This window comes from Cucumis melo, chromosome 9, assembly GCF_025177605.1.
Source record: "Cucumis melo cultivar AY chromosome 9, USDA_Cmelo_AY_1.0, whole genome shotgun sequence".
Lineage (NCBI taxonomy): Eukaryota > Viridiplantae > Streptophyta > Magnoliopsida > Cucurbitales > Cucurbitaceae > Cucumis > Cucumis melo.
The window spans coordinates 24,061,529-24,084,613 of record NC_066865.1 but is presented as its reverse complement, the minus strand read 5'-3'; the positions used below and the strand labels follow the sequence as shown (position 1 = coordinate 24,084,613).

At 33.9% G+C, this 23,085-nt stretch overlaps 4 protein-coding genes across 8 annotated transcripts; 1 reads left to right on the top strand and 3 right to left on the bottom strand.

The window, feature by feature from the left end:
• Window positions 1-2,721: 2,721 nt before the first annotated feature.
• LOC103482831 (auxin response factor 9) lies at window positions 2,722-9,440 on the top strand. The gene is made up of 15 exons (XM_008439185.3): window positions 2,722-2,954; window positions 3,127-3,244; window positions 3,341-3,456; window positions 3,731-3,826; window positions 4,160-4,216; window positions 4,302-4,454; window positions 4,553-4,637; window positions 4,816-4,906; window positions 6,968-7,132; window positions 7,206-7,319; window positions 7,424-7,496; window positions 7,585-7,729; window positions 7,870-8,474; window positions 8,585-8,772; window positions 8,862-9,440. The coding sequence occupies exons 2-15, from the start codon at window positions 3,193-3,195 to the stop codon at window positions 8,995-8,997; spliced, it is 2,076 nt and encodes a 691-aa protein (XP_008437407.2). The 5' UTR covers window positions 2,722-2,954; window positions 3,127-3,192; the 3' UTR covers window positions 8,998-9,440.
• Window positions 9,441-9,481: 41 nt separating this feature from the next.
• Window positions 9,482-11,742, bottom strand: LOC103482832 (probable E3 ubiquitin-protein ligase RHA4A). Its single transcript, XM_008439186.3, has 3 exons — window positions 11,318-11,742; window positions 11,134-11,222; window positions 9,482-10,107 (listed from the first exon to the last, which is right to left on the bottom strand). Exons 1-3 carry the CDS (start codon window positions 11,552-11,554, stop codon window positions 9,831-9,833), a joined length of 603 nt encoding a protein of 200 aa, XP_008437408.1. The 5' UTR covers window positions 11,555-11,742; the 3' UTR covers window positions 9,482-9,830.
• Window positions 11,743-14,153: 2,411 nt separating this feature from the next.
• On the bottom strand, window positions 14,154-16,861 carry LOC107990347 (30S ribosomal protein S6 alpha, chloroplastic). The gene is made up of 2 exons (XM_017043396.2): window positions 16,230-16,861; window positions 14,154-14,579 (listed from the first exon to the last, which is right to left on the bottom strand). Exons 1-2 carry the CDS (start codon window positions 16,620-16,622, stop codon window positions 14,340-14,342), a joined length of 633 nt encoding a protein of 210 aa, XP_016898885.1. The 5' UTR covers window positions 16,623-16,861; the 3' UTR covers window positions 14,154-14,339.
• Window positions 16,862-18,439: 1,578 nt separating this feature from the next.
• LOC103482830 (uncharacterized) lies at window positions 18,440-23,085 on the bottom strand. Of its 5 annotated transcripts, none has more exons than XM_017048175.2 (12): window positions 22,847-23,085; window positions 22,292-22,526; window positions 22,093-22,152; window positions 21,828-21,902; window positions 21,395-21,492; window positions 20,685-20,928; window positions 20,431-20,528; window positions 19,765-19,900; window positions 19,557-19,667; window positions 19,225-19,473; window positions 19,061-19,122; window positions 18,440-18,936 (listed from the first exon to the last, which is right to left on the bottom strand). In XM_017048175.2, the coding sequence occupies exons 1-12, from the start codon at window positions 22,940-22,942 to the stop codon at window positions 18,766-18,768; spliced, it is 1,635 nt and encodes a 544-aa protein (XP_016903664.2). In that variant the 5' UTR covers window positions 22,943-23,085; the 3' UTR covers window positions 18,440-18,765. The 5 variants fall into 5 exon arrangements, with proteins under 5 accessions (XP_016903664.2, XP_016903658.2, XP_050945866.1 ...); XM_017048169.2 differs by having other exon boundaries at window positions 18,440-18,926; XM_051089909.1 differs by having other exon boundaries at window positions 18,440-18,926; window positions 19,225-19,458.

Sequence of the window (23,085 nt, the reverse complement as noted above, 5' to 3'; positions counted from 1 at the left end):
TGAAGAGAAAAATGTTTTAATTAAATAATAAATATGTTCACTGCAGCAAATTAAAAAAGTAAAAAATACCATTTTGTGAAATCATTTTTTCCAACAACAAAAAAAAGAAAAGAAAAGGTTTGCTGACGTGGAGAGACGAAGACCGTCCAACTCGTTCAAATGATGTGGGTCTAATGGGAACGAAAAGACAATAGGAGTTTCCACTTCAGCTTACGTCATCGGCCATGATCCAACGCACCACTACCCTCCATAATCTTTTCCCCATAATTATTACTTTTTTATATTAATTTTACCCAAAACATTCCTAATGGATAATAGTCCCTAATCTTTTAAGTTATTCTAAATTTGTCCCTTAATCTTCTTAGATTCACAATTTCACCTCTTAAATATTCTCACTTACATCAAACATAACATTTTTGTTAATTAATAAACTTGAACATGATGTACTGTAATTTATATTTACTTAATTTCTTAAACAAATGTTTAAATCTTAATATCTCATTTAATTATATTAAAAGAGTTGAACGTAAAACATTATGTTAAAATGATATTTGAGATGTGATATCTTAGTAGTCTATCTTAGAATACAATACGTCTACTAAAAAATATCTCTCTTAAGTAACGAGAGCCCACATGTCGAAGCATACTAATAAATAATAATTGAATGAAACATAATTATTTTGTCAATAATTATATACATGTGTGCGAATGTTGTTAATTTAAGTGTTTTTCATTTTGTTTTTAATTTCCATTGTATTCTTTTTAATTCTTGCTTTTGTTTTCACACTTGTTGATATATTTTTAAAACTTGTACGGAGTATTATTAATTTAAATGGTTTTGATGGGAAACAAGATAATTTAGTCATTGAACTTTTTTTAGTTCAACATTGTTAGTCACCATACACATACAAACATATGTATAAAAGTAAAGTAATAGAGATTTGATATGTAAATTTAGGCGGTTTGTTGATAATGTGTTAATTATATATGTTCATTAGGTAGAGGGTGATAAGAATTTTATTGAAGAGAAAAGTTTAAAATACATATATCATACGTGCCTCTAGAGTTGAAGTTTATATAACACACTTCTCTAAACTCTACAATCAAAATCGTAAATAACATAAATAGAAAATACAAATTCAACTTCTATCTGGTTGTCTCGAGTACCCACATATCATATTAAAGACATCCCGATAAGGATATTGTGTGTGGACATAATGTGTTTTAAATCTAAATTTAAAGTAGACAAAGAATTTAAGCATAACTAAATTGGTATACTGAATACAATTTCAATCATGAAATCAAATGTTCGAATCTTTTCCAAATTGTCATACACGAAAAAAGTCCACGTAAAGAAAAGATGGTGACATTTTCCCCCCACACCCAACCAAAAAAAAGAGGATATGGTGGTAAAGACAAGGAGAATGGACCACAAGAAAAAATTAAAACCAAACGGCATCTTCAACGCATGACTTCATTACAAAATACACTAATATTGTGTCTTTTAACGCAACATTTTTTTCGTATATAGTCAGTCAAATGTACAGTTGAACAGTTATTTGACTTGAAGCTAAACTTTCACGAATAAAATCAAATCGATACAAGATTCAATTACAACCGTATGGCTCCACCTTATCTAAAACTTGTCATTTAGTAACTCTCTTTCTCTAGTGCATGACACATTTAGAACCAGTAACCATAACTCAACATTTTACCCAAAAATAAATAAATAAATAGATAAAAACCTTTAAATTGTTTTATTAACTAAAATTTACTCAATTTTCTTCTTCATTTAAAAAGTAAAATAAGTTGTTCACCAATATAAATGAAAACTGATATTTTGTATTTTGCATTTGATATTATTATTTGAAAGTATGTTCGCAAAAAAAAAAAAAATTATGATAACATGACCCATGTCACTGTATTTTTTAAATTACAAAAATAACAAATTTAAAAGTAGACAACCCTCCAATAACCTTCTCATAGTTTCTGATGGCCGTCTGATATCATTAATTGCTTATCATATTTGTCATATTCGCAATATACAAAAATCTTCAAACGAAATTTCCACTCATATGGTAGAAAGAAAAGAAAAATGGAGATTAATGATCCGTTTTGATTGACTTAAGAAAAAAATGTTTTTTAACAATCTTATTTTTGTAAAAAATTATTTGACATATACTTAAAAAATAGTTTAAGTAGTTCAACTACTATAATTTTTATAAAATAATTTATTTTTTAAATTAAATATTTGAAAATATAATATAAATTCATAATATAAATTTAAATAGTTATAAAAACGTGCATGGGTAATTTTCAAAAAAAGGAAAAGAGAGGAAAAGAAAAAAGAAAAGAAGAAAGAAGTATTATCCAGGTCAGCGTTGTAATGATAAATGGTCATAACCCCGAAATGGAATATCTGTACCTAAAAATAAATAAATAAATAAAGTAAATAAAATAAAATAAAAAGAAAAAAAAAGAAAAAAAAAAAAAAAAAAAGGTCCATAAAATATTCTGCTTGGTTAAGTTGAGCCAACCATGTTGCCTGCTATGAAGCAGACAACGAAAGGGACGTTACTTAACGGTAACGTCGCTAACACCTCATGTCTTCCGTTACCCAAACAACACGCATGCCGATGCCGTACTATTTCCGCCGTCATCTAACCTCCTTAATTCCCTCATCTCTCCGTCTCTCTTTCTTTCTTTCCTTACTCCTTTCCTTTCTCACGCCGTTCATTTAATCATCTTCTACGCTTACGATTTAACCCTGGTTGAGTTTACACCCTACTGAAGAAGCTTCACAGTTCGGGGTTGCTACAGCAACTAGTTCCCGTATAATAGGACGCGCGCCAACCCGTTTCACGATTCTTTTTCTTTTCTTTTCTTGTGACGGCGTTTTTCCCCCCCGACGAGCGACAAAGAGGATCGGCGGTTGATTACGATAGGAGTTTCAGGTTTGTGTTGATGGTTTAATTTCGTTATTGTTGTTGTTGTTTGAGGTTTGACTGTGTGTTGTGGAATGGGAGATTTTGTATTTACATGTATTAGTTTGTGGAGGAAGGAATTGGAGTGAGTTTTTTTTTGTGGTTTTGTTGCTCATGGTTGGTTTTGATCGCGTGTGTTCAGGGGCGTTCGGGGATTTGTTTTGAGTTGCATTGATTTTTGGTTGTTGTTTCACTTTGGAGCTTGACGATGACTTATAATGGAGGAGATTCGTATAGGCAGTCTTGTGTTTCGGCCCAAGGTAAATTGTCTTAGTCTTGGATTTTTTTTTGTTTGTTTGTTTGTTTGTTAGTGTTGTTGTTTTGCTCTGTGTTTAAGATTAGTGGTTTCTTGATAGGTTGTGGAAGAGATGATCTGTATATGGAGCTATGGAGGGCTTGTGCAGGTCCACTGGTTGATATACCTCGCGTTGATGAGAGAGTCTTCTATTTCCCTCAGGGCCATATGGAACAAGTCTGTCTAATGTTTTGTTCTTCTTCGTCCTTTTTTTTTTTTTTTTTTTCTTTTTTTTCTTTTTGGTGCTTTTCGTTTCAGATCGGTTCTTATTTTGTGTTTGTTTAGTTGGAATTTGTTTCTGAAAAGCGTGATTCATGAGGAACATTGAAGTTGGCGTATTTGTTGTTTTATGGGACGTTGAATATCGTAGTCTGTCGTACTTCAGTTTCTGAATCATTATTTTGTGTATGTGGCTTTGAATTGGGATTATGACATTTCTTATGGATTGTAGTTAGAGGCATCGACGAATCTGGAGCTGAATAAGAGAATTCCTCTGTTTAATCTTGACTCGAAGATTCTATGTCGTGTAATTCATATTGAGCCGCTGGTACTACTCTTTCTCATCTTAAGATGCTCCGTTATTACTGTGGACTTCATTTTAAGTTTGGTGTTGATGAAATTATTTCTTATCTAAATAAGATGGGTATTGAGATTAGGGAATCTAGGCAGAAGAGGACCTTGCCTCCTTATATTATTCTTCTCCTTCTTTGTCCATTTCCCAATATATCAAATCTTCAATTTTTCTACATGAACTGTTAATCTTGTTGTACCCTTTTAGATTTCAAGTAATGGTATGGATTGTTCCCTCTTTTAGGCTAGTCATTCGAAAATTGTCAGTTATTGGTGAATAAAGTACTGTATTTTTATTTATTACTTGTAGGCGGATCATGAATCGGACGAGGTTTATGCACAAATAACTTTAATGCCGGAATCAAATGTAAGAACCAGAGAATTTGGTCCATCAAATTTCAAAGTGTTTTTTCTGCTTAACAATCGGCTTCATTTTTCGTGTATATCTGCAGCAAAATGAGCCTCAAAGTATGGATCCATGTCCTCCTGAACCACCTAGACCAGTCGTTCATTCGTTCTGCAAGGTTTTAACTGCTTCTGATACTAGCACTCATGGTGGATTTTCTGTCCTCCGAAAACATGCCACCGAGTGCCTACCTCCTCTGGTGAGACTAGTTCTTAATTCCTCCCATATAATTTTTGCTCTCTCCCGCTTTTTCTCCAAGCTTTCAACTTCTTAATTTCCGTTCTGAATTTTTTTCAGGACATGACTCTGGCTACCCCAACTCAGGATCTGGTAGCCAAGGATCTTCATGGATATGAGTGGAGATTCAAGCATATTTTCAGAGGTAATGCTTTATCTTTTCTTCTATAGATATTATACAAGAGATTTATTATTGGTCTACGTAATTTGCTTAATCATATGTTATTAACTTAACGAGTTAAGCGATCCCCTTTTATAAGCAGCACGAGAGTTTGTTTATCCTGTCTGCTTTGCGGATAAAAGTTTCTTTATTAAATGACCAGGACAGCCACGAAGGCACCTGCTGACAACTGGGTGGAGTACATTTGTTACTTCCAAGAGATTATCTGCTGGGGATTCCTTTGTATTCTTGAGGTATCAATATTATCTTTCATCTCTTCATCTGTCCATTGCATTTTATGCGCAAGAATCGAACTATGATAACTTTCTGGACTGAGGTTTTTAGGACATCAATCAAATACATAACTTTAAGGCACGTGAACAGAGAGAAAGAGACGGAAAGAGATAGGGTACACCAAGCAGTGATATGTTGAAAACCGAAGGGCTTAGCCCCACTGAAAAATAAAACTAAAGGGCCTAGTCTTGCACAAATATGCCATATGAAGCTACGGGGTTTAGATTCATTGGCTGCTCAACATACTCAATGCCTCAAGTGTTCTTAAGTTCCTAGCCTACATGTTTACTGCAAATTACCTTAAAGATTAATAACGTATGCTAATGATTGCATTTTTCTCCTCCTAACACTGCTTGAAAAACTTCGAAAACAATCCAAGAGAATACCTCCAATATTTCACGAAGAATGCACTAATAGTTGCTATTGTTGCTATGACCAGGAAATATGACTTGAGAAAGAAAATGACAATCTTTTTGGAATCATCTCTACGAAAATTAGAATGCAAGTACTTGTTTTTATGGACTCTTTAATGATATAGAAAGAGGATTTGATTTAGTCCCAAACTTTCATGTTTGAGTCTTGACCTTTGATTTTGTATCCAAAGAGTTTAAAATGTCGAATAAAACTCTAAATTTTCAATTTATGGCTAAGAAGTCACACTTACATTTTCAATATTTTTTAAATTTTACAAATCTTTTAAACATTAAATTGAATATTATACCAAATAGGATGGTAATCAGTTCAATTTTGTGTCCATTCGTGAATTTTAAGAAATATCAAATAGATCAAGATTTTAAGACATAGAATTGAAAACTAAAAAATTTATCGGACAAAGTCAAATAGATCAAGGTTCTAAGACATAGAATTGAAAACTAAAAAATTTATCGGACAAAATCAAAATTTTAGGCACTTATTAGATACTTTTTACACACAAAATTAAAAGTTTAGAGAGCTATAAGTCATTTTTTCAAGTTTATGGCCCTATTTGGCTAAACTAAGAGAGCACTAAAAGTATAGACTAAAGTAGTAATTTAAAAAAAATAAAAAACGTTATTGATGGACCATATATTTATTATGGTCTCACAAATTATTGTTTGTTTGAGTGAAGATTCTCCCGGACCATGCACGAGCAAACAATTCTGCTGTAGAATATTTAACGAGTATTGCTCATTAGCAGTGATATGTAAGGTTACTCCCCAATATTGACATGAAACGAAATGAAAGCAATTACAATCGCTCCCCAGCCAATTAGGGTCGGTAATCTTTCCTCACTCTACAGACTTCTCTCCCAAGGAAATGACTGCGACCGCCCCTCTAGGTCACATACTCTTATTTATGTAACAGACAACATTCTCTCACTGTTCCCCAACCTGAGACACGACACACATAACCGTAAATGATATAACTTTCACCAATTAGTTTAAGCTTTTGGGTGTATGTATGATTAATATCATCAATGTTATTTCCTCGATTAATATTGATTTCAATTTTTTTTTGAGTCAATTTACATTTACCCACTTAACTTTTGTGTCAATCGGTGATTTAAAGATAACTAACTTCCACCCTTTGTTATGACTCTCTTCCTCCTCCTATGTTGATGTATAATGGGAGAATAACATGATATTTTCTTCTTAGCCCGATCCTCTTTTAACTTAAAGAATAATAGCAAGCAGTATTTGTTGTAATTATGAGAATACAGCTCAATGATAATTTTCTTGACTATTAGAGCCCTCAGCCAGCTATCCTCAAGTGTGGAAGAGTCGTATAAAACTAATAGATGATGGAACATTCAAATGTTGCATACTTTTATGAAAACATCAATTGCCAACTTAAGCTAGTTAGAAACATAACTTAATATTGGAATTACATAATTAGTTAACAAGTAAGCTATGAAGTGCTTGGGGGTAATTACCTCTTTTATTAAGCCTTTAAAACATGATGTATCAACATGTGAACTATAATCTGTATTAAATTTCTGTTCTTGTACAAGCTTTAATTCATCCTGAGAGTTGCTTTAATAGGGGAGACAATGGAGAGTTGCGTGTAGGGGTAAGGCGTCGTGCTCGACAGCAAAGCAGCATGCCACCATCTGTGATATCGAGTCAGAGCATGCACCTAGGGGTGCTCGCAACTGCATCTCATGCTGTTACTACTCAAACCCGCTTTGTAGTCTATTATAAACCTAGGTACTCAGGATTTTAATTCTGAAGTCAACTATGTTTTCATTGAAATGGACTGAAGTTTTTCTCCTGAAATCAGGACTTGTCAGTTCATAATAAGTCTCAATAAATACTTGGAAGCTGTCAATAACAAGTTTTCTGTTGGCATGAGATTCAACATGAGTTTTGAGGGAGAGGATTCTCCAGAGAGAAGGTAGTGAAGTAAATAGTAAAATTACTGGAATATTATTTTGAGTTTTGTTTCTTGACCTTTTTTTTCCTTTCTTGTTTTTTATTTTTTATTTTTTGACTAATTAGGTTTTCAGGAACTATAATTGGAGCTGCAGATATTTCACCTCATTGGCCTAATTCAAGCTGGAGATCACTAAGAGTGAGTTGCTCTTAAACTCAAATCTCACCAGAAAATGTCACCGTTCTAAATCCGTTTTGAATTATTTACTCAATTTAATTGTTTCCAGGTACAATGGGATGAACAAACATCTATTCTAAGACCTGAAAGGGTATCACCTTGGGATATAGAACCACTCACGTCTTCAACAGTCACAGGTCTATCTCAACCCATTTCAAAAAATAAAAGGCCTCGACAACCAACTCCAGCTCATGGTGTGACGGTTTTCTTTCAGCTCTTTGTTGTCTTTTATCTGGTTTCATTTCCTTGTGTACATATGTGCAAGTCACTGGATCAGTCAATACAATTTGTATTCCACCTTCTATTTTAGTTTTGGTTTCTGATTGAACTGCAGATTGTGCTGATTTGACTAAGCCAACACATTGGGATTCTGGATTGGCACAGTCACATGATGGTAAACAATGCAGTAATGCAGCTGAAGGCAGAAAAGGTGAAAATAATGAATCGTGTCACCATAGAGAGACAGATGCTATCAGCAACAGCTCATGTGTATCAAGAACACAGACTGATACCTGGCTATCTCCTACTCAATCGAATAGTTATAAACACCCAGTAAATGACATGGCGCAGGATTCCAAAACTGTCCCTAGCAGTGGTTGGTCTTTTCTATCAGGAACTCCAACCTCTCACTTGGTTAAGTTAAGTGATGATCAAATACTTGACCCCATTGAAAATGGGAAGAAAGGTGAAACGGTAGCTAGTTGTAGATTGTTTGGTATTGATCTCAATCATTTGGCTGCTGAGAAAGCATCTTCTCAACCAAGCAGTGGGTCTAGCGACACAGATGGGCGCATCAGTACCTTATCTGTGGCTCAGTCCGATCCAAAATCTGACAACTTAGAAGTCTCTATAGAAAGAAAATCAGAACCATCACAAGCATCTCTGAAGGATATTCAATGCAATCAAAGTAGCTCAGCTAACACTAGAAGCCGCACCAAGGTGCAGAAGTTAAACTCATTCCCTCAATTTAGCTGTAAAGAATTTTGTATTCATGAACTAAGTAGAGAAATCATTTTTCACTTTTCTTTGGTGTCCAATTGTGCCAAAAGGTTCTCATGCATGGAATGGCCGTGGGTAGGGCAGTGGACTTAACCATATTAGAAGGCTATGACCAACTAATAGATGAACTTGAGAAGATGTTTGATGTCAGGGGACAGCTGTGTGCTCGAGATAAGTGGGAGATTGTATATACCGACGATGAAGGGGATATGATGCTTGTTGGAGATGACCCATGGGAGTGAGTACCATCATACTACAACTACAATCTGTACGATTCCTTTTCTATGCCTTGTTTCCACTAATTACTTTCTTTTCCTACTTTTGCAGAGAATTCCGTAACATGGTGAGAAGAATTTTTATATGCTCTAAGGAGCAAGTGAAGAATATGAGCTCAGGAAGCAAGCAGCTGACATCAATAGAAGTTGAAGGAGATGTAGTAACCCCAGTCTCCCCTGCTGTTTGAGATAGGAACTTGGTTTTTGTTATTTAAACTCCACTTCAGATGTCTTTCCTTCCCTTGTTTGTTTGTTTCGTTAGAGCTTGTTTGGTCTTGGGTCGATAATAAAGTATGCAATTGAAAGAGTGGCAAATGAAAGGCTGTTTATGTGACTGCACATTTTTTAGAGCCAATTAGAAGTCAAACTAGATTTTAATAACATGAAGGTCTCAATAGGAGCCAAAAGGATTGGACAGTATGCTTGGTATAATAATGCATTGTATCATTGGTATTTGGTTTCTGGGGATGGGTTGAGTTTGTGTGAGCCTTTCTTTCCTGATCAATGTAAATATGTCTTTTCTGGACTTCGATCATTTATTCAATTAGGCAGAAGACTGGAAGCATCATTTGATGCACAAGTTTCAAGAATTTGAACGCATTCTAATGCTAATCTTCTTCCATTCAGTTTATCTTGTGTTCTTAACTTGCTTGCCATGAGATTGTTACACCATTTGCACACACAAATAAAACCTTTTTATTTCATACATTTAGCATTCCATATCCAGTGGTTAATGCAATGAAGGGAAGGGAACCAAGAAAGTGTTTGAGCGGACGATTTTCAATTGGTCTCTTTACAATTGATCTTTACCAGGAACTATTTTGACTGACCGAAGATCACAATGCCTGGCAAGCTGTCTCAGGTACAATGGGAGGTTGCAAAAAGCTTGTTAATATATACGTATATGTTTGTATATGAATATGGAGGACAACTTATCCTCCCTCCGTTTAAACCTGTGATTGGATTATTGTATTTAGCATTTACTCTGACTTGATCCTTCCTGTTGTTGCAGCTGCGGATGTTAGAGCGAATAGGATCGCATCTCTGCACTGTGGTCTGAAGTCAACGAAAGCTCTGATGAGCCAGCCCGTGGCAGTGGCAGTGGCGGTGGCGGGGGTGGTGCGATTACGGTCGGATCAGAGCATTGGGTTGTCGGGATGACTGAGCATCTACAGAGAGGACAAGTTGAGTTGGAGATGAGCCAGTGATTCATACAATCAATATGAAACACATGTTTGCATGATGGGACTTGCAACAATTCTTCTTTTATCTCGAATTCTCCAAGGCAGACGCAACACCTGTGAAGTGGATAAAGAAAATTAATTGTTTTTCTCTTTGTTTCAATGTTCATTACTAACCCCACATATCCTAGGGACGATATAAGGTTGACTTGAAATCTCAATCTCTCTCTTCCACAAATAGGAGAAATTTAATTACAATGGCGAGTGTAGAGAAACGTTCAATTTTTCGTCCCAAGTATAAATCACTTTATCAAACTATTTATTAAAGTGATACAAGAATAAAGAACAATCGTTATAAATAAGATTGAAACAATATATAATTACTAGAGGAAAAAAGTGAGAAAAAAAAATTAAACATGCTCTTCATCTTCAATATCAATTTTGTCGGCCTAAGGTTCTACGAACAACACAATTAAACAAAAGAAAAGAAAACAAATAATAATAATAAAAGTAACTTTTGGAACCAAAAATTTAAAAAGTTACTTTTGCGAAATTAAAAGAGCGGATGTTATAAGAGATTCCAATCCTCCAAAAGAAAAGTAATCTAAAAAAATCGACAAAACTGAAAAAGGATCAGTTTCACTTTTATCTTTATATTGTTTGTTATGTGTGCTCCCTTTTTAAATCACTAAATCTTCCATCTCTATCTCTTCGCTGTTTTTTCTTTTTAACTGTGATCTGAGTAAATAAAATATTTTAATTATCACTCTAAAAGTCGAGTCGTACTCTATTAAAATGAAAACAAAAAGTCTGTGTCAAAATGCGAATGTAACACGTAAATATCTATCTTAATAAGCTTATATTAAATTAAAGACGTTGATGTTTTGGTGCACCTATCAATTTAGGCAGCAGCAAATCCTTTAGGAGAAAGGAAGGAAGGAAAAAAAAGATGAAGAAAAACTCTTCAATTCATGTAATCTATATCGATTTGTGCATGTGGACAGTGCAGGGATCAATTGGCAAACTTTGCAAATTAAGTATTCCAAACCCATTTAGAGAAACAACTGTTCAATACCATTTTTTTCTTTTCCTTTCAAAAGAACCTCTAAAACCCAACAGACAATCAGAAATGGTGATACTTACAAAGAATCTCTAATCTTCAGTTCTTCATTGAATTGGATCTTGGGAAGTTTGTCAATGAGATTATCAGCCTTCAAATCCACTTGACAAGCCTGAACAATTAATTAAGAACAATGATAAGAACAGAAAAAAAAATGACAAAAACAGAATCAATAAAAAGAAAGATGAACAGGAAAATTTAGCTTACGGTAGTAACATAGAGAGTGAGAGTATTATTGGAAGAAGTTGGTAGAATTGGAGGAGATGAAGAAGATGAAGAAGAAGAAAGAGAGGAAGCTCTTCTCTTGAGATAAAACAAATAGAAAAGAAGGAAGAGAATAATGGAGAAGAGGATTGGAATGGAGAATATGAATGCTTGATAAAGCTTTAATTGAAGTGCTTGTGGGTAAAGATGAGGAGGTGAAGGACTTTGAGGCAAACCCATCAATTTAAAAAAAAAAAAGTTCAAAATTTATAAACTTAAACCCCAAAAACTCAATCTAAATTTGAACAAAGAAAAAAAAAACCTTCTTTAGCTTTGGTTATAGAGACGGATGTTTCAATTTAAGGTCAGAAAAGGAGAAGGGGATTTTGTTAAAATAATGTCACTTTGTCAACAAAACAGAAAGCTAATCAATACCATTTTGAGGGTTTTTTTTTATAATATTTATAAATAATACAAAATGGTATTTATTCTTTTTTTTTTTTTTCTTTTAGAGGTGATGGGACATAGGCACAACCCTCCACTTAATTAGCAAAGAAAGCCATGGTTCTTCACCAGCACTGAGGCCCCCATGTTTGAATCTTCCGACACCTTCCATGACCATAACCATAACCATCCACCAATCTTGTTCCTCATTTCTTCTTGCAAAGAAGTATAATGACAATTGTAATTACATTCTCAAATTTTTGAACGTAAGAATTGAATATTTAAACGTATCCAAATGTTTAAAAAAGACCGTCACAAAAAGTTCGAGGATATATTATTGTAACTATCACTATAATTAGTAGCAGTTTATGTGGTATATCCTTTAAAAAACAAAGGTAAAACAACGATGGTTCCTTCAAATCTAAAGCTGTTTGGTTAGTAGGTGAAATGGGTTCTAACCAACTGAGTTAGAGGAAAAAGAAAAAGAAATGTCATAATTGGGAGTAAATGGGGGGTTTTGGTTTGGTTCAAATTGAAGGGAAAATGAACATGTTACAAAAGTACTTAATTTTATTACATACATTAAGGTTGTCTATAAAATTGTCCCATCAGCAATAGTGTTTTAAATTCATTCTTTGTGGAGCTGCCTGCCCAATTAATGCATGTGATAATATAAAATATCCTTCCAAAAATATCCTAATAACGTTGTAAAAGATGTTAAAGATATCTCGTTAAAATGAGCGATAACAAAAAAACCTTCTATATAGTTAGAATTTGGATTATTTTTAGTTACACTTTTTGAAACAGTTTTAAATCAATAATTAAAATAAAAGTTTTCAAAATTTAAAGTTAATAGTTAAAAGCATTTTCAAAGAGAAATGGTTAGGACAAATTAGATATGACTTGGTGGTAGTCTTGATGTTCAAGTGATCATGATGTGGATTGAAACTTTAGCATTTGGGTCATTTATATAATATCTTAACGGTTTGGTAATCTTCAACAAGAGAGTAGTTCGATTCCTCATCCTCCGTTATAAATTTTTCAAAACTATTTCTCTTTATTTTCTAGATTTAAAAAAAATTAATTATTTATTTCTCTTAGTATGAAAATTAGAACTTCAATTTTTTTTTAAGAAAGCATATCGATTATCATTGAAGTAAAGTCATATTTGATAATTAATCACTTTGTAAGTTACAATAAATTACGAAAAAATTAAAAAAATAATAATAACAAGTGAATGGTAGTAAACAATACTAAGAATCTTTAATTTACATGGTAAGGGTTTTCTTTTAAAGAATCTAGAGATCAATTTAAATAAGCATAGTAACCTTACCTCCTTCTGTCAAGGCAATTTTATATTTTTTGATGCCAAATTTTTAATATAATTCTATCGATGAACTTAATTCAATAGTATAACTTGAACTCCATTTCTAAAAATCGGAAGTTCAATCCCAAAATTTCTAGCATAGCCATTTGTCTCATAATTTAATAAATAATATCCATTATCTTTCTTAATTTCTTTTGATATATATATATATATATATTTCTTTTTATCATATAATTTAGTTTTTAAAATTAATTGGTTGGAAGAGCAGTCAAAATAACTTTATAATATATAAAAGTAATTATTTTTTATTTTATTTTCTTTCATTAAAACGAAAATCTTTCATAAAGATCTCAAGGAACCTCTTCCATAATTGACTGAACCCAAATAATAATGAAAAAGATAAAGCAAAGAATATGTTGGAAGCATTATCATAGAGTTACTTTCTTTTCTTTTCTTTGGAAAGGAATCGTAAAGTGATATTTACGGTTTGAAGTTCTCATCATTACAATAAAAACATATGATGTGACATCAAAGTTTGGCTTAAAACTTTGCTTTAAATGTAATTTATTTTTTTGAAATATGCGGTGACAAACTTAGAAATTAAATTTTAATTTTTTTTAAAAAAAAAAAATATATGTTTGGATGTGTTTAATATTATTCCTTTCACAATCACGAATTTGTAACTAATAATCACACCACTTAACAATAAGATTAACTTTTACCATTCATTGGATCAAAACCAAAACCAAAAAATAATAAAAAGAACTAAAAGAATAAACAATAAATTTAAAGACAAACCTCTAAACTTCTACCTAGTACTCCATGCTCATAATTTTATTTGTATTTCTTTTGAATCCAAATGCACTTTCAACGGAGTGTGTTGCTTGATCGATAGAACACGACAGTCATTGGTGGATCAATTTTTTTTTTTTTAAAGAAAGGAAAATGTTCTGAAGTCACTAAGTGGATTTTCCAGCTATGAAAGATCAACATCTAATCTATATTTCCTTTTTCTTTCTTTTTTTCTTTTTTCCAACTTGAAATAGTACTTCCATTGGAAGGCTGTGATGGAAAGAACAGCAATCAGATGGTTATGGATAAAGCCTAAATGGCCCATAGAGTTGTCACAATAGCAGCACTCATTTTGACAAGGAAAAGCACAAACTGGCAACTACAAATCTTTTTCCATTGCTTTGAATAAAATTTGTCCAAATGATGACGTGAAACACCAAGATATTTAAGGCTAAGGCATACTTAGAATTTTCGTTTCCTTACCTTGAAACTCATCGATCGAACAACATCGTCGTCTGCTTGAAGCGTTGCCTCGAGAACTGCCATTGATTCGGGTTTTGTGAAGTAGGTGAAAAGGAGATTGATGCCATCCAAGTAAGTGTTGGTTTCACCAGCTTTGTTTTTCTTCTTGATGCTATATGCTAGTGGAATGAGCCCTTTGTTGAATACTTCAACATACATTGCACCCCCAGCAACAAGCAACTGCAAAATAGCCCATTCTTGTCAAACACTATGTTTAAAGAAAAACAAAATACTAACTTGATTGTCCCTTTACCAAAGAATCGCTTGCTTATATAAAGCTAAATTACCTCTTAATAGATGAAAGAAAAAGTCATGCTTCAGTCAAGAGTGAAATCGTTCAATCAACTAAGATCATCGGTTGATGCTTACATCATATAAATCCACAGTTTGTAACTTTACTCCACAATCAGAAGTTTACTTAATCAAGGATGGGGAGAATTTCTCACAATAATGAGATAAATATTACTGTGATTTTATCGTGACAATGCACACACGCACAAGGGAAAAAAATCTTGGTATTCCATTCAATGTTTTCATGATAAGGAGTGCATGCTTGTAAGGAATATAAAATGCAAACAGTTCCTATAAGAAATAAATTGCCAATTTAGGCAACTTTTCCTCCAAAAATGCAAGTAACTTTCCGGCCTATCTTGAATGTTGTCTCATAAAAATGGTCTCCGTGCTGCCACTAGCCTCTTTACAACAAATCAATCACCCAGTGCCCCTCTACATCAAAGTTGCTTAACACTACACTATTTTTCAAGCACTAAAAGTTGGCTTATGGATTAAATGTGTAACATGAGATCAAAAGACTAGGTGTTTAAGGTGTTGGCTTGTTTATTCCAAACCATAAGTTTGCTGTTCTTACGAACGATATAAAGTTATTACATGAATCTATATTTTATATTACATATCGTATTTAAGAAATAAATAGATAATCTAAACTCACCAGCTAATTACAAGTTACACAAACTCAAGTTTACAAAAGCCGATTCCTCTCCATAATACAAACATAGGTTATACAAAATCCAACTTTTCTTAGGGTTCATAAACTCACGTTTATTGATAGTCAAATATCCCTAAAGTTCAATGAAAAATCTCTTTCATCAAAGAAATAAAAGAATCCATTCATCCCTACATATTAGATGAACATGAAGTTACATCTCAAAACCAATTGTCAACAAGAGAAGTAATGTATATACCTCTCCATCTTTTGGTTCACCCCTTCTTGGGTCAGATCTGTTTTCCCCAAATACTTGACTTTTTTTATTAGTTCCCAAATACTTGATTGAACTCCCAATACCATATTAGAACAACACAGAGTTTCAAATAAAAATCAATTAGCAAAGAGAGGAGTGGCTCATGTGTTGCTCCATCTCTTCAACGTGAAATTCTCACCACTAGTGTCTCCATAGGACTTAGAAGGCTGACACGACAAAAGGTTCCCTCTTCTTGGGAACTACACACTCAAACAGAGCATACTACTCATATATTAAAAATTTTCAACTGCATTTCCATAAAAGCTACTGGTTTTCATTAACTACAGCCTAAGTTTTCATGAGCTATCCATTACTTGAATAATGTGTTCGGATTCAGGCAATGACAATCTCCCACCTCATTACTTCTTATGTGGCTTCTCAGAAAAGGCCGCAAGGACTATGTGATCGTAAACCCAATTTAAACAGAGCAACAAACTGAATTCTCTCTCAGATATGAAACTAGTCTAAACAAATTTCCGTTTTCCTTTGGTCTTTCATCAGAAACCAAAGAGAACTACAGAAGAGGGGAAAAGATAACAACACAGTAGCTACATTTCAGAGATGATACTACCTCTTCGTATTTCTCGGTGAAAGCGAGTCTCTCGTCTTCAGACATGTCGGGCCTCAAAACCACCATAGTCTCGTACTTTCGAAGTCCAGGAGGGCATTGGGGCTCCTCCTTATCTTCGAGGGCAGTGGCAAATCCTGTTCCTGGAGGGGCAGGCGGTTCATCCTGACTTCCGAGCCCACCTTCGAAGAACGAACCTGAAAATTCAAGAGTTTGCGCTTTTACGGACAATCCGATACCCAAAGCAGAGCCGATTCCATCGGGAGAAAAGAGGGGTTTGGAGAGTTTGAGGGTAAAGGGGAAAGAAATTTGATTCGTGAATGGGGGAAGAGAAGGGGATTTGGAGGAGAGAGGAGAAGTTGAAGAAGTAGCGGTGAGAGTGGAAGTGAAGGCCATGTTATTTCGAACGAGTTCTGCTATTGGGGCAGACTCGAAATTCAGTGGCAACAAGGAGATAGCATAGTGGAATCGTTGAAATGAAGAAGTAGATATGGATAAGAGGGTATACACCTTGGTGCAGGATAATAGAGCATTCGAGAGGGATAGAAACACCACTTTGATTTTTGGTAAAAGTGTAAAAGACCCACCCGTAGTTACTTTTTCTAATCTAATAAAATCGCGTTAACTGAACCCCTGTTTTTTCATCGAGTCTGGACAAATTATGTTAACAAATGACCATTTATGTTTTAAAACTCGTAATTTATAATTTAAATTTATATTTTATTCAATAAAATTGTTTTTGAGAATTTTACAAGTGAATCAAATACTATAATCTTAAATTCAATGAATTAGAATCTATAGTCTAATTTAGATCAAGTTCAAATATATAGTCTAAGTTATCTATATTATATGAATAAGACTGAACATTTGATTCTGATAACTCTACGGCTCTATAGTTAGAAGAAATTCGGGTAACTCATTGCTTTATAGTTAGTATAAATAATGTGATGTTGAATCGTTCATGTAGAAACATGAAAGAGAAGGACATCTATGCAAAAAGTTCACCTAAGACCAAAACCATGAAATAGTCATTCTTTCTTATAACATGTTTACTATTTAAGATCGACAATTAACCTAGTAACTTAATTTTAATTCTGAGCTAATTATGAACAGAATTATACTTAGATTTGCATAGGTAAAGGAAGATTTTGTGGATAGAGACGTAGGGTGCAAGATAGAATTTACTGGATTAGTAGATAGATTATTATTGAATTCAATTTTGAACAAAAGGTCTCGTCTTCTCGTCAGCCCAAAAGGGATTCAGTTTAAATTAGGTTTATGCATATTAACTTCTAATAGGATTAGATGCAATTGGAATACTTTTGATCTCATTTCCAATGTGCATGTCTACCATTTTCTATCAACTTGAAGTTAACTCAATTGAGTTAGATTTGTACGAGGTTAATTCTTTTGTGGAGAAAGCTATTTTTTAGTTCATCTGTTTTATGTTTCTTCTTTCCGTAAAATTCCTAAAAAGGAGAACATAAACTACTCAGAATCTAACAAGCATCTACTCTTAAACCACCTTAATCTAGATCCTTTAGCTATTGCATCCCTAATTCTTGTGAGAGATTCTTTTTTGAAAAATTTTGAGGACTATGTTTGGTATTTGAATGTTTGGTGGTTTCTAGTTTTATTTACCTGGGCTTCAAAATAAAATATGGTGTCTGAGAGTTCCGCTGTTCACATACAATATCGTGACTTATCGAATTTAGTAATAACCTACCCAAGGCAATTGTCCCTCCTCTCCTTCCTCTCCTAATTTTCAGATGCCATTATGCTCAAATGTAGTAATGTGGCAATGAGAAAAAGTACGAAAGCGGTAGGTTTAAACTTTTAAATTTGTGTTTGTTTAGTTTCTAAACTTTTGAAATGTCTAATAAATTGCTTAACTCTAATAACTTTTGACTTAGGTTAAATGTGTCCGACTCTATAAAATTCTAATTTATCCAATCTCAACGTAAACCCAAATAAACTTATAATTCAACTCGTATTATATAAACCAGGTTGATTGTATTTTGTTGGATCAAAAAATAAAAATCGTAATAGATGAAAGTTGAAAGAAGAAACATGACTATTAGTCAATTAAATATGTAAGAAGAGAGCTTTTTTGTTTTTCCGATTAGAGATTAAAATCTTTTAACTTTATAGTCCAGGATATAGTTGAACTATATTTAAGTTGGAAAAAATAAATTATTTTATTCCAACATAAATATTTAGAATATATAGCACAATATCATTATTAAAGTTTTTTCTAATCCAAAATCTATACATAAACAAACTTGAGAGATTAATCTTTTTTGTTGTTTATAGTTATACCTATGAATAGAAGAAATATATGGGCATGTCGGACTAGAGACCTAAAAATCCATTTGCTTGCTGACTTGGTACTTGATAAACAGAGAATGCATCACTAATGTGATAAAATATTCAAAAAAAAAAAGGAATTTTCAAATATGGCGAGAACGAATGTAGTTTTCCTGACCTGTGTTGTAGCCTGTAGGCGCTGCGTCGTCTATTTAAATATGAATTGGCAAGCTCAAATTCCAAGATCAAAACTTGGGAATGCATGCATTTCTCTTTCATATGTAATCTCTTCGCAGATTTTCCCTTCGTCGTCGTTGACAAGGCTACAAGCAGCAGAGTCACTTTTCCTAGGAATTGAATTTCTGAGAGAAATACTTTCGGCCTCCACATGGTCTGATCGAAGAAGCTAAGCAAACATTTTGGAAAGAAATAAAACCAGAGCCAAGTCATGAGAAACTTACTAAAGATCTTATATGACAATCATCTAACGTACATTCGATGTACACGAAAGATAAATTTAACCACACCTTGCTGGATTGTCCGATTTCACCATCTTCTGTCAATGTTTCGGCATTACCAGTGAATGTTGCTGCAGGATCAATGTATAAATAAATCTGTGATTAAGCTCGACAATGTCATAGTAAAATTACAAAATTTAGACTTAAACTAAACTGCATTTGCACGAGATTACATTGAGTTAGAGCAATGGATTGGCTGTTTTCTGCATTCTTAATTGATTCCCTCGTGTTCTGTCCTTCACTTGGCTTTTGATGAGATTGGTCATCTATAGGAAGATGCAATGCCTCCGCAACGGAAGGTTTAGGGTTACGTGACGAAACAGATACGCTAATATTTTCATCTGTATGACCGGAAGAAAGGTTCACTCTAGCCCTTGGTCTTTGAAGAATGGACAATATTTGATGGGCTTCATGATATAAAACTAATAAATATTTAGTCCAAAAGGAACCAAGCAAAAACCACTAATGAGTTAAGACAAAATTCATAAAGTAAGCATTCACAAACCATCCCGTAAAGACTTTTGCGTAGTCTCCCTTCCCGATCCCTTTTCATCTCCACCAGAAATGCAAAAACTTGCGTCCTTTCTAATATCAAAATTTCTGTTGCCGAGCTCTACTGCATTTGACCAAAGGTTGCATAGCAAGCCAGAAAGATTATTAGATAGACATACAAACATTGGTTTAGAAACTAAAATGTCACATAAGCATTGGACCTTTGACACTTTCGCATGCCTCGCCAATCTCCACCAAGTATTTTGGTAGCTCAAGTTTCTCCCCCACCTTCACATTTTTAGATAAACTTAAGTGTTTTCTGCTTAATATGTTTCTATCTTCATTCAGTAAAGTAACCTGAAATAATTGTAAGAGTTAGTCTCATAAAAAAGATAACAAGAAACCCCGCAACTCATCAGATTTTTTTTAAATAAATAAATAAATAAATAAAAACTGGTTCATATGTTAATATCCTATCCTAAAATTTCCACCTTTCTTGTACATCGCCTATACAATCTAAATTTGCATTCATAGTAGTCGAACAACTCCTGAACTTTATCATGAACAGCATGCCCCAGAAGTGATCAATTAATTGATAGCAGCTGAAATTTTGGGTACACTACCAATTGTTAGAGTAAGTCATCAGCACTTCTGATGTTCTTTTTCAACAATCTCAATTGCACCTTTAAGAAAGTATCCATTTGTATCCATGGCATCAAAATTGCTGTGTGGCTTACGTAAACGGTTGAATTGAAACATGAAACTCATATTGTGTACTAAAACTTAGATTCTTCTCTGGGAGGGGGAAGGAAGTGACCCAATTGTATTTTCGTACAACTGAAAAACAGAAAGCAGTTAACATGGTGTTCAATGCAAAGTAAATTAACCTGCATTTGGTGAGAACCAGATGAGGAAATTTTAATGATCCCATTCTGATATTTCTTGGACTTCTGAGTTATCTGACTAGTGTACAAAACATGCCATTCTGCACTAAAACACTAAACATGTCTGAGTAGAAGCACAACCAGAGAAAAACAGACTTCATGATACCTTATGGCCGAATGAGGAAAAGGATGAACATTGCTGAAATTTCATCTACGATCATTATGTGACGGAAATTAATGTAGCAAAAACAGCTAACCTTTCCCAGCTGATATTTCATTTTCACTGAAACAGCTTTTCTGTCCATGCAGTACCCTGTCTCCCCCTTCTTTAGAACTAGTACCTTCATTTAAGGGAATTTTAGAAGGCTTATGGTCCTTTTCACATTCTCCAATTTCTACTAAATGAGCATCAAAGGCTATTGATTCTCCAGATTTTACTGTTTCATGCTTCTTAATAAATCTGCTATTCAATAGCTTCCTGTTTTCATCAAAGAGCATGACCTGCAGAAAGAAAGACGGGGAGAGGTACAGAAAACTTTACCTTTCAATTGAATTTTTTCTAAGGGTAAGAAACTGCTTTGGGAAAAGTATGGAATGCAGGGGCATACAAAAGAATGAGGGAGTACGACTAATTATGTAGAAGGAATCCAGTCTAAAAGAACAAAACTAAAATCATAACTACAAAGGTAGAGACGGATTCCCATAAGGACACATTAAACACGACCACGTCCCAAACCTCACTGATATCTTGACCTCCCAACAAACTTTACTGTTCCTCTCAAACTCTTGGTCTACCTTTCAATTGATTAACAGTTCATCGTGATGACATATACCCCTACAAAAAGTTCTAATATATATCGAAGTTGGGTAGAAGATAAAGTTCACAAATTTAATAGTTAAGAAATAACCAAGAAGTATGGTAGGCCTAATAAACCAGATAATTTAAGCAAACGACCAAGAAGTTAACCTGACTCCCGAGGGATCCACAAATAGAAAGTTTTAAGAAACCATCATGGAACTTCTTAGCTTTCTGAGTAATATTTGTGGTGTAAAGGACCTGCCACTCTACAAACATCATCAGATTAATCATGTGAGGATAGGGACGGGATGAAAGAAATTGGTTAGATAATAAATTTGACTCATTGAGGAATGTAGATATGTTTTAAAAAGCATATTACGGACAGTAATTGATTTTAGTTACTGTTGTTAATTATTTTATTTTTTCAGACGTGACTTAGTCATACTTTATATTTGGCTATTTATAATATCGTGTATCATAATGAACTGACATATGCAACATATAGAGTACTTTCACGTATTCCAATTACGATGTTTTCCTCCTTCACTAATTAAAAAGATCATGATTATTTAACAAACCAGGAAAAAAATCATGGACTAGCCTGTCTCTTCTGTCTTTCTAGTGTCTGGACTAGTTTGTGGCGATCCGTAGCTCTTCAATCTTCTCTTCTTAAATTCTGGAATGTAAAGGGAATGGCAGTGTTACAACCTAATCTAAAGCACATTGGTACAAGCATGATGAGAATAAATGGTAATCAACAGTAAGATTACATCTACAACCCAAGTTATGATTAGAACTGCTTTACACAAGCAATTGGAAGAAAAATAATAACAGAAATGGTGCATTAGCCAAATAATGGAAGTTACCTCTGATTATTTGATGTGAATGGCTGAGACTCGGCCGAGTTTTATTCTTCTCTGCACTTGCTTTGTTTTTGAAGTAACAAACAAGAGAATAATATTAATCATAATCCAATTGGTAAGAGAATTGAACTTAATCCCGTGCTCCCTAACGATAGAAAGAATTAAAAAAAAATAAACCAAGGAAGAAAAACTAGCTAATTACCAAAGCAAACTGAGTTATTTCGGATACTTTTCCCTCGGAGCACACCAGACTTTTCAGATATCTTATCATCACCTTCTTGGAAATTCAGACCAAACTCCGGCTTATGATCTCCCAGTGGAGTGTCAATGTCAACAAGGAAACTGTTGAATATAAGCGTTTCACCAGAGCAAATTACTTCATCTTGCCTTAAGATTCTACATTCGAGGAGCTTCTCGCACTCATCATAGAGCATTGTCTGTGAGTCAATCTAGCTATTAGAACAAATCCACTAGGCTAACTTTTAGAATGAGAAACGTAAATTTGTAGGAATCAACCAAATCAGCACAATGTTATTCCGAATCAAAATCAAAACCACATAAACCAACTATCGAATCACATCTCAACAATTCTAAAGCTCTAAATCCAATTCTAGGATCTATCGCCACCAATGCTAGTTAATGCCATGCTTTCCTGTTCAAGACCGCCGAAATTCGACATGTTCTTCTCCATAATTACATATCTACAAGTCCTATTAAAAGATGTATAGTGAAGTAAAAGCGTGAATGAAATAGAAACCTTGTTGCTGGAACGGTGGATGTCTAAGAAACCATCGTGATAAACTTTGCGCTTCTGCTTGAGGTGGTTCGTATAGGTCACCTTCCATCGATTCATTATTTCTCCCGTTGCCTGTGCTTCTTCTTCTCTCTCAGATCGTCTCTTGTAATTGCAGCAAATGGAGTTGAATTTCGTCAAGGAATTTCTTGTGGCGGGAAATTATCCGTCCGACGAAAATGACCCCCCCGCCCCACGCTGAT